The sequence below is a fragment of the Daktulosphaira vitifoliae genome, unplaced genomic scaffold (genome assembly GCF_025091365.1).
Source record: "Daktulosphaira vitifoliae isolate Bord-2020 unplaced genomic scaffold, ASM2509136v1 Scaffold_1, whole genome shotgun sequence".
Lineage (NCBI taxonomy): Eukaryota > Metazoa > Arthropoda > Insecta > Hemiptera > Phylloxeridae > Daktulosphaira > Daktulosphaira vitifoliae.
Window position 1 is genome coordinate 57,943,415 of NW_026099572.1, and position 15,629 is coordinate 57,959,043.

Consider the following 15,629-nt stretch of genomic DNA (forward strand, 5'->3'; position numbering starts at 1 on the left):
AATTTCATACTGAATTTAAAAACTATAATTAGTATTTATTCATATATTATATTTAAAAATCAAAGAACTACTAATCAGGATATAATTAAAGAAATAAGAGTTGATGTTGCTTTTGGAATAATCCACCAATTTCTCTAAATGAAACACTATCTACAGATTTGCATCGAAGCGTTTCTTATGATAGTGATTTTAATCACTGTCAGATATCATCTATACTTGTCCCATCTATGTCTCGTCCACACTGTGCCTCGACCCCACTGTGCTACCGTTTTTTTTTTTGCATTTTTATCGTAATAGATCACTTAAATAAAAATCAAAGTAATCATTTATAATTAACATTTGTTGTTTAAATAGATTCTATAATTGAAATACGCAGAAATCAATTGATTTTAACGATTTACTTTAACTATAGAAACCAATAAAAAAAATTGTTAAAAAGATCTATTCAATTGAGCGTATTATAAATTTTGATTATAATGGTAAAAATCCATTGTTATATTCAAGTGAAACTAAAAATCATTTTTTCTTAGATTAATGATTTATATAGTAAGATGTTACTGAAAAATTTGGAATTTTATAGACTGGTAGTAGTACACACAAATAGAGTTAATTAATTAATAAATTACAAGGTAAAATTATTTACTTTTGTAGTTGAATACTTTTATCATATCAAATCTAATTCGACACTAAATATTTTTAATATTAGAAATAGATTTTTTTCAATTTTTGAGGGTAACGTCTTTAACTAAATACGAATTGTAATCTTTTCACGTTGAAAAAAGTAGCTTAAGAAAGTGTTGGAAAATAAATCGAAGCCACAAAAAAACACATAATAAAATAATATTAACATGAATAAGAAATTTCTTCTCACGAGGGGGACTATAGTAATGGAATCCTTGATATTTATTGAATCTAAATGAGACAAAAATCTAATGATTTGAAAATTTTTTTCTAACTCAAAAAAAAATGCAAAATATCAATTCCCACAGGGGGATTCAAACCTCGTACCCTAAGCGTGAAAACACAAGTATTACCAATTCGGCAACGGTTCGTCACTTTCGTCAGTTGATAAAATTGTTAACATAAGCTAATTAAAATTTTAAAGGCAATTTTTCAACTTTAAAATGTCTTATGAGCTTAATTCTATGTCAATTAAATTATATAATAATAATGAAAGTCAGTGTATTTCACTTGTAAGATATTTTTTTTTTCTTTATTAATATATACACAATCTATACACAAACGGCACAATAAGAGTATTAGCTAAGATAAACAAGAATGAAATATTGAATGAAGAAGCCACCCACCGATGACACTTTCGTCTTTTAATTATTTTGTTTTGTCCTTATACGCATATTTATACATTTTTTTTTTTTTTTTTTATTTATGGATTGAGTAGGTCTCTGCACCATTTACGCTTAAGGCGGATAATTTATAATTTTTAAAATAAAATAAAATACAAAACCCATAATTTTAACACAAAAATAGCATGTTTTTAAATACTATAGCCATTTTCACCAACAATAAAATCTATATTTTGAATTTTTTAAAGTAAAGTATATAATATAAGCTTTAATTAACTGTGCACTTGTGTACGCATTAATAAATAGAACAATTTAAACTAAATCAAAAATTCAAAGTCGCTTATTTTAATTGTGTGATGATAAAATGATCAAAATATGTTTAAATTTATATTTAATGTAATTAAAATCATGTATTTTTATGAAAATTGGTAGATTCATTACTATGGTTAACCCTTAGAGAATATTATAAAATAAATAACATAAAAAAAACAAAGTCCACACCCTTATAAAGCATAAGGGTTGAATTTAAAAACCCAGCACAGTGGTGCCATAGGATAGTTGGATCCAGTATAGATTTAATCTGACAGTAGTTAAAATCACTATCTGAGAAACGCTTCCATGAAAATCTGTAAATAGTGTTGATTAATTATAAGAAATTGGTGAATAATTACAAAAGCAACATCAACTCATATTTCCTTAATTATATCCAGATTAATAATTCTTAGATTCAAAAATATGTTATATAATTCTTATAATTAATTGTTTTTAAATTATTAATGATTTTGATTTTTAATAAGATAAAATTAATCATTTGTAACCTACTTTTTTTGTTCATTAAAATGACAGTTTATAAAAAAAAAAAATGAATTTATTACCATAATTTTTAGCTCGGCTTTCAAGTTTGAAATTGACATCATTAAATTGAAAAATCGAAAATCTTAACATAAAAATATAATTTTTTTAACAACGGCAGCCGTTTGAAAATTTCCTCCATTTTCGAGGAACGAGGGAAATTTTTTCAACTTTTAAATGTATTGTCTTCAACTAGATATGATTTGTGATATTTTGACGTATCGTTGAAAGAAATCGATCCAGTGAGAGCTGAAAAAAAATGGCAACAAACACAATAAAAACACATCATGGTAAAATTATTACCTTCTAAGCTTCGCATCTACAAAAGTAAATAATTTTATCTTGTAATTTATTAATTAATTAACTCTATTTGTGTGTGCTACTACCGGTCTATAACATTTCAAATTTTTTGGTAACATCTTACTATATAAATCATTAATCTAAGAAAAAATGATTTTTAGTTTCACCTGAATATAACAATGGATTTTTACCATTATAATCAAATTTTATCATATGCTCAATTGAGTAGACTTTTTAACAACATTTTAATTAGTTTTTTAGTTAAAATAATTCTATAAGATTTATTATGTACTGAATATTTCAATTGTAGAATATTTTTAAACACCAAAATAACTTAGAAATGTTCACTATGATATCTATTTAATTGATCTATTACGATAAAAATGCAAAAAAATATTGTACTTTTCTGATAAATTTATGGTAAATAGCAATTATAAAATTTCCTGACTGCATAATAGTCGTAACAATACAATTTCTTAATTCTCATACAATTTTCTATTTAATGATGTCATTTTCAAACTTTCAATTAGATCTAAGAGCCATGGTTACAACAAATTATCTTCTGCAAAGTATTGTATCAAGCCCTTTAATTTGTATATACGTTTGCAATAAATGTAACAACTACTTTATAATTTCTCCATAAAAAATACAATAATAAATTATCAAATATTAATTTCATACTATATTTCATTGCAATAATAAATATTTATTCATAAATTATACTTTTAAATCTAAGATCTACCAATCCGGATATAGTTAAGGAAATAAGAATGGATGTCGCTTTTGTAATTATGCACTAATTTCTTAGATATAAACACTTTCTACAGATTTGCATCGAAGCGTTTCTTATGATAGTGATTTTCATCATTGGCGGACGCAGAGGGGACCGTTCTACCTAGAACAAAAAATATTTCTGTGGTACTGTATACACTTGTTATAATTTTTCATTGAGTTAGGTGTCCCAAAAGTGGTTCGAACAAATTTTATAATTGCGTAAATTCTCAAGTTCTGATTATCAGTGAAATAATACTAAATTTAAAAAAGCAAGACTTAAAACAGATATTATATGTAGTATATTGTGAGAATTATGTTTGTAAAATATACTCAACTAAATGTAACGCTGAAAATTATAACAAGAAGTTATTGTATTAATTATGCATAATGAAGAATTTCATAATTTCTGTGTCCTACTATTGAATTTTAATTCTCCAATTACAATTATTTTCAGATAATATTATATAGTAATAATCAATGATAGAAAAAAAAATTATGCACTTATATCTAGTACAAGCGGTCATAAATCGTGTGTCCAGGGCCGATTCTAATGCTGTAGTAGGATTATTTTAGCGCTCCACAAAAAAACATTTAACTTTTTTTTAAATTGATGAGCTAAAATAATAAATCATGAATATATCAAAGCAAATTCCCATTTTCCTAGATGGAACGTCCTATATTTTCACAATTGTTGATCAGTAGAAGTCTACGTAATTTATTATAATTAATAATTTTAAAAAATAATTAACAAAATGGATGATGTAAACTGAAATTTCTGTGCATATTTCATTTTTTTTATTACACATTGTAGGCTTAACAAAACCAGAATTTTTGGAGGTGTTAAAATAATTTTTTCATTATGCAAAAAATATTTGTAGTTTTACAATTTTTTGGGTAGGGTAGGTGCTCTAGCTACATCATAGTTGCCAGGTGCGTCTCTGTAGGGGTGAACACAATCACCTCTCTCATACAATGTTTTCAAAAATAAATATTATAATGTATAATATTATAATATTATAGTGTACCTATTACTCTTATAACTTAAATGTTTATTATATGTATGAATAAATCATTTTTTTTCAAATTTATTCATGTGCGTATAAATAGATATAGCTATTACTAAACTAAAATTTTTAAAATAAAAGAGTATTAAACTTTGTTGTTTAACTTAAATAAATATTATTTTTATGCTGCTTGTTCATCATTATATTTTAGAGTTATAAATAAAAAATTAAACTAAATTTGAAATTATTTTAATAACAGTTTTAAAAAGTGTTTTTTGGGTCTAATACTATTAGGTTTATTGAATTGTATTTTTAATTTTTATTATAACTCTTATTTCTAATTTCATACTGTTTTCGGAAGTATGATAATTAAAAAATATCTTATATACATTGATAACATATTTTTTCGAATCTTTTAAATATATTTGAAAAAAATATTAATGTACAACGGTTACAATTAAAGTTTTTCAATCGATTTTCACATTTTGTAATGTAATTTTGATTTTAAATATCAGTTTAAAATTTTTTTCAATTTCGCTTAGCCTTTCAATTTTTATATTGAATTTTTCGATTTTACGGATATTGATATCGATATCAAGCCCTTTAAAAATAAATTTAATGCATATAAGTAACATTTAAAATGAAAAATAGGTGATATTTAATCTATAGTAATGTTGTGAAACCAACTACTTCCAGTATATGTTGAATATGAAAATAAATAATAATATAAAATATCTAACTAAACGATATATCAATACACTTATTTATATAGCTGTTAACAGCTGTTTTTGCAGACAAAAATACTTGTTTGACGAAATAAGAGCAAAAATTATTTTGAAAGGGCATCTTGCCCATTCTTCTCCTCCTTTAGCATTGTCCTTGATAAATACATTAATAAAAATAATTATCTTGGTTAATATCTGTGAATAAAAATATATTTGTTTTTCATTATTATAAAGACCAAGCTTTTTTATACAAAAAATGCTCTTTTGCTTATTGACATCAAAACAAATTTAGTATTTTTAAAATACTTGAGTATAATACTTAACATTAATAATAATTGTGTTCAATTTTTACACTCCATTTATAGATAAATAATTAATTAAAATAGTGTGGTTAAAATAAAAATCGTAAAATATCCATTTTAAAAGAAGAAAATCATCGCATCTAAAATAGTATGAGGATGTACGAATTAGAAAAATATTAAATAATCAAGTGAATAAATTTTAGCAAACGAAATTTTCAGAGAACTTCGATAATATTATTGTATCAATGTATAGTATAACTTTTATTTTAAAATTTTAAATGAATGAATATCGGAAAACAATCCAACGACTGTTAATATTATGCTATTATTTGTAATATTCACATATAATATGATACCATTATCTGTACATTTGTGTCACATATTATGATTACATGATATCAACTAATCAAGATTCTTTTATTGAAAACACAAAAAATCAAACTAATTATTGTATAAATATAGAGTAACGTCTACCTACAGAGCTTCTGTTGCAATTAGCCAATTAAAGTTAAAATTCTCAGCTTCCAAAATTACGTTTGGGATCACTAGAATTTTCCACCCTGACTATAAAAAGCCATTTTTCCATATTCAAACCAGTCCATTACAATAAAACAACTTTTACAAAATTTACTGCACTATTCGAATTTTTTACTTTTTAGGACTTCGTCAAACTTTAAATTAAAAAATAAACTTAGTTTTTTTTTGTTTTGGATTTCGAATATTTTTCAGTTTAAATAATACTTGAAAAATTTAGTGTGAATTTTGTTTTGGTGAATTATTTAATTAAAATATATTTGCTTATTAAATAATATTCTATTTTTTTTATTTAGAAATAAATGCCAATAAATATTTTAAGTATATAATATTTTTCAATTTATTTTATTTTTATGAAAAATCTAACCAAACTTAAATTATTTATTCAATAATAAAAATCTATTGTAAGTTTTTTTATTGAGTAGCTAGTCTCGCGCTAAATAGTTCTTACAACATCACGCTGGCATTAAGAGCTAAACTTTTATACTAAAACGTTAAACTTTTTTTAACGTTCGTGTAACGTTAAACTATAACATTAAAAACTGTCTTAAAATTAAAAAACACACAACTAATTCAATATTAACATTACCGCATTTAAATTATAGAATCCTCCTTATTATGGCTAAAATTTAAATGAAATAAAATTATATCAAACTCTTTAATTTCATGATTACTGTGTATATATATGATGATAATGTGTATACATTACAAACTTGTCATTAATACCATGATAAGAAATTAGATAAGGCAATTATTACTTATCACTCTCATTCAAAAGTATATTAAAAAGATAGCGTTTTCTTCTGTCCTTTCCTCAATACGTATTTCAATGTTCAATACCGTAAAATAATACATGAAAATTCAAATTTTCACAAACTTCAAAACGCTACAGAATATTTACTACTGAATATTAATAAGATATTTTTTTACTAAAATTTTTCTTAAATTCTACTTTACAAAATAGCTATCTTAGATTTTTTTTTTACATTTTATTTAAAATTTAAAAATAATTAATATTTTTAATAAAATGTAAAAAAATTAATTATTGAGATATAGCTATAGACCTAACGTATAACTATTATTTAAAAAAAAAATCAACTAAAAATATTAACTGGATCAAATGTTATTTAAGTTTTCAGTGAGTGGTGGCCCACTCTGTATATCTGTCAAATATACTGTAGCACTTTGAAGTTTGAGGAAAAAGTATAACATGTAAAATATAACTTTAGAAAATCAGAAAATTATTGCTTCAAAAAAAAATAATTTAAAAGTTATTTTTTACTATTTTTGCTTTTAATGTAATTATGTATGTTAAANTCGTATGTATGTAAGCAAGACGCATAAAAAAGATAGACGACAACAACACAGGGTCGTGGCTAATAATTGTTTTCTTATTTGAATTTGGTGAAAGCGAACTCGAGTCTGAAAGGATTTCAGTGCTTTTTATAGTTAATGATAGTACCCCCAATCCAGGAATATTGTTGTCAGCGCTTTTAGTGATCTTTTTAGTTTATTGTATTTAATTATACATTACATGATTATTATATTGAGATAGCATATTTAACAATTGATAAATTGACATATATATAAATAATAAGAAATTGTGTTGAACAGTGTACGTGTTATGACAGATAAGTTATTTGTTTGTTTACAAGTAATATAAAATACAGATTATAAATTTACCATTGATTAATGTAAAATGCGTAATGCATTGGGCATATTGCGACAATACATTGTAGATTAATATTAATAATTAATTAACGTTTAATGTTAAAACTATTTTTGTTGTTGTTTTTGGGCTTAGTAGGTATTTTATTAGTTCATTTTATTTTGATCTTACAGTCTCAACCTATTATTTTTGTATGGAGTTTACATACAAGGTGTTCAGTAAGTCAGGAAACGGGTTTCTATTGTTCTCATTGTTTGTAACAATTGTACATATACAATGTATATGTAATTTAATAGGTACACCGTATAGACTCCATGCCTATATTGTTCGTTAATGTTTCTAGAAATTTATAATAATTTTTTCACTATGTACAGATGCAGAGGTATAGGTTATTTATGCGAAGAGGATGCAGTGAATACAAAAATAATATTCGAATAATTTTAATGTCGATTGATTTCTTAAAAAATTATAATGGATGGTAAAAAAAGCAACCAAAACCCAATCTACTTGTCCACAAACTAGTTTTTGTATGTGCATTTTATGCTGTTTTTGGGAAACATAAGTTTATAGCTATTGTGATATTTTCTAAATAAATAACTTTAAAAGTTGAGTATTTTCGTCATAAAATATATTTTCCATTTGAAAAATAAAATTAGTACTCTGCTGCTCATGTAATACAATTTTTGAAAAAGTCATTACAATTTTATAATATCAATAAAATTATAAATATAATTTTAAATAGCTATAAACTTTTTCAGAGCCATAATTTACAATAATTTTTTTTCTATCAAAAATAACTTATTAATACATGTGAATATCTACTGAAGTATTAACATGTGTTATTTAAATTGAATTCGAAATACATCTAAGTAAATATTATAACATATAAGTAATGACTATAAATAATGAGATGGACAAATGTTTTTAAACAAACAAATTCTACTTCTATTTTCGAACCCAGATTATATAAAACTTATAATATGAATTACACATTATTTTAATAGTTTTTCAACTGTCAACTCTAGTTCAATCATGTTTTTATTCACCTATTCATTTTTCATTGCTTTATACATCTTAGGTACTTCAGCGTTGATTCAGAAGGATGAAACCGGCAGTGACCTTTTACCAACTCCGGTGAGAATGTTTAAGTTATCCCTATGACAATATTGTAATCTAATAATTAAACTTGATAAATATATTTAATTTATGAAAATCAAAGTCTATAAATTTTTTTAAAATTATATAATATATGTCTGAAAATAATAAATTAAACAGTAAAGAATCGAATTTGATAACAAATGAATCATTTTTTTTTTTTACTAATTGTTCATTATCATCTTCTTAGCCTTTATACCAGCTGTTTGAGATCAGCTCTACCTACGACTTAACAGATTTTTTACGCCGATTGTCTACCTGACGTGATCTCATTATGGCTATATCATTAAAGTTTCCGTATGGTCACCGATCCGGAAATCAACACCAAATAACGCAGCTGAACATCACTGCTAATACGGTGACTAATTGATTCACTGCGCCCCATTAATTTATTTCTATTTGATTAATAAAAAATTTATAAATAAAAATTGTTATTTTTAATTTGTATCTATGATCCGTTTGCATATTAAGACGAAATTTAACATTTTTGGCAAATATTTTGTGACATGATTGGTTTAGCAAATGATCTTAATATTGAACAATCCCTCTCAAAAATAAAAACACTCACTATATATTACTTTCTTTACATACTACTTAGGATAATTTTGATCATTTGCCGTTTTACTATCAAGTTACAAAACTTTGCTAGAACAATTAAAATATTGTTAATTACAAGAATATTTCAGGATTTCAAAGTTAATTTAATAACAAAATTTGTTGACTGAATGATGACTTTAACTATAATCAATCAACGTTAAAGGAAATTAGTTTCTAAAGTAAATCTTAAATATTACACACATTAATATTATGTGTGTCTGTATGTATTATTTAATTCATGTATTACATACATTACATCGATGGTCTAGGTTTTTTGCGAAACTGATTATTTTCTTATACAATAACGCAAAAAAAAATCGTGCTTTTCTGATAAAATTACTGTAAATAGTAATTATAAAATTGCCTGACTGCATATTAATCTTAACAATACCATTTTTTTCTATTTAATAATTTCAATTTCAAACTTGCAAGTTGAGCTAAAAGTTATGGTAATAAATTAATTTTTTTTTATAAACTTACATTTTAAAGGACAAAAAAAGTAGGTTAAAATGATTAATTTTATCTTATTAAAAATCAAAATCAATAATAATTTGAAAACAATTAATTATAAAAATTATATATTATATATATGAATCTAAGAATTATTAATCAGAATACAATTAAATCAATAAGAGTTGATATTGCTTTTGTAATTATCCATCAATTTCTTAGAATTAAACACTATTTACAAATTTGCATCGAAGCATTTCTTATGATATTTTAATCACTGTCTGGTTAAATCTAAACTATGCCATATCCATTTAGTGCCGTGACCCCACTGTGCTACTGTTTTCTAATACAAAAATGTTTGAAATCACACCGTTTTATAGTATTTTATAATGTAGAGTTTATATTCCTTGTTATGGCGAACAATGTTTAATTGAGCTCCTAAATTTAAATAAATTAAAATTAATATAGTTTAACAAGGCTTCGCCTAGCTGGGGCTCGGACCTAGACTAGAAGACCTACGAGATTCAAGCGTCTTCGCTGCATAAGATTCTTTGGGCCGTCTAGAAAAGTATTCCACTGATTTCAGTAGGAGTACCTGGCTACGCTGGCCACGATTAGTGTTTTATATTAGAATCAGTGAAATGAAATATATTAAACATTATATATTAAAATCAGGAAAATTCTAAAAAAGAAAATAGTAAAATTAATTGGGGTATAAGGTTGACATTTGTTACTGAGATATTCATTTGGAGTGTATTCAGAAGTAATTTTAAAAAGAGATTTAATTTTTTTTATTTTGGTAAACATAGTATAGAATTTTTTTTGCTACAAATCAAAAATATGATCAATAAAACGTTCATTGGTGCCATATTTCTTAGAAGTCATCTAAAAAATATTAATAGCGCTGGTTCAAGGACAGCAATCGCCCATATCCCACTTAAATACACACTCAGTATACACAATAATTGATTATAATAATTGTATTAATACTATAGAATAATTTCAAAAAAAAAAAAATTAGACAAGTTATCTCGGACGAACGGCAATAATTTTCCATGACCAACTACTTAAGTTGAAAAAAAACTTTTAAAAATCGAAATACATAAAGGACTTTTCCCAGAAAAGCAATTTTTACTTATTCTATTATATAATAAGATTATAAAATAGCTGTGCTTAATAGCTGCATTTAATTATATAGTAATCACCTTTTTTATGCGTTAAACAATAGATATATTAGTTTTAATTTATATACTCACTGAACAATTATAAATTATTTTTGTATAATTTATTAAAATTAGTGAAAATATAAAATGTTATTTTTTCATATTGTTGTCTTGAATCAAAAGTGACATTATTTTTTCTGCAATTTTGAGAAAAACATTTATTTTTGGTTTTATATAAATTTAAAAATACAAAAATCTCTTTAATTAATGATAATAACTAAAATTGATTGGGTTATATTTAGATTTATTTTTAATGCATAATTTTCGAACATTTAACTTGAAAAAAATTACTATATCTAGTTTAATGAATAGCTTAATTTTTAGAAAAGTTCTTTTATTATTTTTTTATTATTTTTATAATACAGACTGTCGAAGAAAATAAAAATGAACTTTTTTTACCTGTTGACAAAGACTGGCAGATAGAAATGTGTAATAAGTTAAACTTTGTTTGGAATGAAACATGTATACAAGAAAAACCCGAGCTTTTCCGCAGTTTTCCAAAAAAAATAGTTGATATAAGGAAAGATGGTAATTGTTTTTTCAGTTCCTTGTCTTATTGGATATCTGGTACAACAAAGTATGGGCAAATATTGCGAAAAAATATTATTGATGTAATAGTTATTGAATTTTTAATAATGACCTCCTTAATCTTAATTATGCTTACATCAACGTCTTTTAATTTTTAGTTTGCCAAAACTTCAGAAATATATAAAACTATGACGTGCGATGACGAGCGAGATGCACGCATTAGAAGAATGTATCGTTCTGGTATGTACAAATATAATTCTAATTTTAAGAATATTAACCATAAAAGTGTCATTAATAGGTTTGTCAAGTATTAAAGTAATTTTCTATATATTTTCATTGAACCTATATTGGAAGAAGTTATGTATACAGCGTGAACGAAATTTTACATTAAGACTTTTTCTTGTAAATAATTGAAGTATAAAAAAAAGTTACTTACTTTAATAATAACTAAAATTTTTGTAATTACATTTTACCTTCGTGCGAAGCTGAGATTTTTTTTTTTTGTGTCTGTTACCAATTTTAATCAGCTCTCACCGAACTAACTTCTTTCAATGGTACGATAAAGATCACAAATCGTATCTAGTCGAAGACATTACCCTTAAAAATTGAAAAAATTTTATATATATATATTTATAAAACTGCCAAATTTTTAGCTTCGATGCCAAGCTGGGAAGGTATTACTTTTACGATGATGTGTTTATTTTTTTTTTTTTGTGTCTGTCACTACTTTTTTTCAGCTTTCTCTGAACCGATTTCTTTCAAAATACGTCAAAAGATCACAAATTGTATCTAGTCGAAGACATTACTCTCAAAAATTGAAAAAAATTCTCCTGTTCCCCGTAAATGGGGGAAACCTCCAAAAAACTTACAAATTTAAAAATCGCTAATTTTCAAAATTTTTTCAATTTTTTTTTACTAAAAACTGCCGTAATTTTTTTAAAAATGAACATATCAATATAATTTTTTTTTTTATAGATGTTTGATGTCTTTAACTATCATTTGGTATATTTTTTTTATAAATTTAACCCTTACCCTGCCCACAAGAAGGGATTTAAAATGACAACTTTTTCACAAAAAATTTACTTTTTCAACTTAACTTTTGAAAATGTTCCGGAAGGTCTGACACTTTTATATATATCTTAAATTAAAGCTAATGTAATGTACTTTATTATAAAAAAAAAAAATTTGACCTCTAGACTTGTCTTCGTGGTGAAAATAGCTACCAACTTCTATTTTCTGTTAAGACATTACCCTTAAAAATTTTAAAATTTTCCCTCGTTACTCGCAAATGGGGGAAATCTCCAAAAAAATTACAAATTTAAAAATCGGTAAATTTCGTCATTTTTTTCACTTTTTTTCTTAAAACTTCCATAACTTTTTCAAAAATAAACAAATCAACATAACTTTTTTTTATACTAAAACCTTAGATATTTTTCTTTCGTTTGGTATAATATTTTTGAAAATTTAACGCTTAACCTGCTCACTAGGGGGGATTTAAAATAACAACTTTTTTACAAAAACTAACTTTTTCAACTTAATTTTTGAAAATTTTCCAGAAATACTGCGTCCTTTAAACATATACCAAATTAAAGCTTATTTATATACTATAAAATGTAAAAAGAAAATTAGTCCCGACACTTTATCTTTTGCATGCAAACGGCTGCCGTAGTAAAAAAAACGCTATTTTTATGTTAAAATTTTCGATTTTAAATTATCAACTTAAAAATGCTATAACTTTTCGAAAAATGTAAGTGTCAGAACAAATTTTTTTTCTAAATACATTATAAGTACATCTTTCATTTGACATACTTTTTATTAAAATTGGACTATTTCCCTTTATATAGGGGTCGTTTAAAACTTGAAACATTGTATAAAAAATAGAACTTTTTCAACTTAACTTTTGAAAATGTTTAGGAAATACTGCGTCCTTTAAACTTATACCAAATTAAAGCTTATATCATGTACTATAAAATGTAAAAAAAAAATTTGTCCCGACACCTTATCTTCTATGTGCAAATGGCTGTCAAAATTAAAAAAAAAATGTAATGTTTGCGATAAATATCACCTTCTTCAACTACAAAAGTAAATAATTTTACTTTGTAATTTATTAATTTTTTAACTCTATTTGTGTGTGCTACTACCGGTCTATAATATTTCAAATTTTTTGGTAACATGTTGCTACATAAATCATAAAATAAAAAAAAAAAATGATTTTTAGTTTCACCTGAATTTAACGATGGATTTTTACAATTATAATCGAATTTTATAATACGCTCAATTGTGTAAATCTTTTTTAAACTTTTTTTTTATTGGTTTTTTTAGATATATAATCATCAAAATTAATTAAATTCTGAATATTTCCTTTGTAGAATCTTTTTAAACACCAAAAGTTAATTAAAAATGATTAGTATGATTTTTATTTAAGTGATCTATTATGATAAAAATGTAAAAAAAATCGAACTTTTCTGATAAATGTACTGTAAATAGTAATTATAAAATTTCCTGATTGCATATTAATCTTAACAATATCATTTTTTTCTATTTAATAATTTCAACTTCAAATTTGAAGTTAAACTAAAAGTTATGGTAATAAATTAATTTTTCTTTATTAAAACTTTCACTTTAAAGGAAAAAAAAGAAGTAGGTCCAAAATGATTACTTTTAACATATTAAAAATCAAAATCAATAATAATTTGAAAACAATTAATTTTAAAAATTATATAATATATAATTAAAAGAATTACTAATCTGAGTATAATTAAGGAAATAGAAGTTGATGTTGCTTTTGTAATTATTCACAAATTTCTTAGAATTAAACACTATCTACAGATTTGCATGGAAGCGTTTCTTATGATAGTGATTTTAATCACTGTCAGATTAAATCTATACTGGATCCTACTATGCAACGTCCCCACTATGCCGCGACCCCACTGTACTGGGTTTTTTTTTATAGATGCTTGATGTATTTACCTATCATTTGGTATATTTTTTTTATAAATTTGACACTTTACCTGCCCACAGGAGGGGATTTAAAATGACAACTTTTTCACAAAAAATTTACTTTTCCAACTTAACTTTTGAAAGTGTTCCGGAAAGTCCGACACTTATATATATAAATTAAATCTGATGTAATATACTTTAATTTAAATGGATCCTTGATATTCATTGAAGTTAATGAAACTAAATGAGATAAAAATTGAATGATTTGAAAATATTTCTAACTTAAAAAAAATGCAATATATTAATTGTCACAGGCGACTTCGAACCAGATACCCTAACCGTGAAAGACACAAGTGTTACCAATTCGGCAACTGTTCGTCACTTATGCCGATGAATAAAATTAGCAATTTAAGCTAATTCAAATTGTAAAGGTACTTTTTCGATTTTAAAAATACAAAAAAATTAAAATAAGTTTAACTTCTTATTTCTTATAAATAATAATATAAGCTTTAATTTAATATTAAATAAAAGTGTCAATATTTTCGAAACATTTTCAAAAATTGAAAAAGCTTAACTTTTGTACAAAAATTGTTTTTTTGAATTTCCCCTGCGGGCAGGTTTGAGTCAGATTTTCAAAAAAATTATAACAATTGAAAGAAAGATGTCTAAGGTTCCAATATAAAAAAAATAATAATAATAATTTGTTAGTTTTTCACAAAGCTAAGGCAGTTTTAAGTATTAAAATATTTTATGTTAAACAGTGATTTTTATATAAAAATAAGTTTCGTTAAATTGGACGGCCATTTTTCTATAGAAGATAAAGTGTCGAGACAAATTTTTTTTTTGAACTTATAGTAATTATCATAAGTTTTAATTTGACATATGTTAAAAATATACAATATTTCCGTAATATTTTCAAAAGTTAATTTTATTTAATTGTAATTAATTTAATTGTAAAAGTTCTACTTATTATACGTACTTTTCAAGTTTTGAAAGGTCCCTGTATAAAAGAAAATTGTCAAATTTAAATAAAAATTATATTAAATAAAAGAAATATTCATAATGTATATAGAAAATAAAAACCCAGCACAGGGGGGTCGCGGCACAGTGGTGACGTGGCATAGTTGGATCAAGTAAATGATATCTGACAGTGATTAAAATCACTATCAAAAATAAACGCTTCGATGCAAATCTTTAGATAGTGTTTAATTTTAAAAAAATTGGTGTTTTATTCCAAAAGCTACTTGATCTGCTGGTTCCTTATTAATATCT

At 24.3% G+C, this 15,629-nt stretch overlaps 1 protein-coding gene across 5 annotated transcripts in view; it reads left to right on the plus strand.

Annotated features, from left to right (window-relative positions):
- The window catches only part of LOC126895262 (uncharacterized), a 74,069-nt gene that overhangs the window by 41,794 nt on the left and 16,646 nt on the right, over positions 1-15,629 (plus strand). For 2 of the 5 annotated variants that reach the window (XM_050666940.1, XM_050666939.1), the window contains exons 1-3: positions 8,422-8,598; positions 11,255-11,500; positions 11,576-11,657. In XM_050666940.1, coding sequence (XP_050522897.1) covers positions 8,497-8,598; positions 11,255-11,500; positions 11,576-11,657 — 430 coding nt within the window. In that variant the 5' untranslated portion in view covers positions 8,422-8,496. Of the gene's footprint in view, positions 1-8,418; positions 8,599-11,254; positions 11,501-11,575; positions 11,658-15,629 lie in introns of those variants that run through there. The other 3 variants (XM_050666938.1, XM_050666936.1, XM_050666937.1) reach the window with 3 other exon arrangements.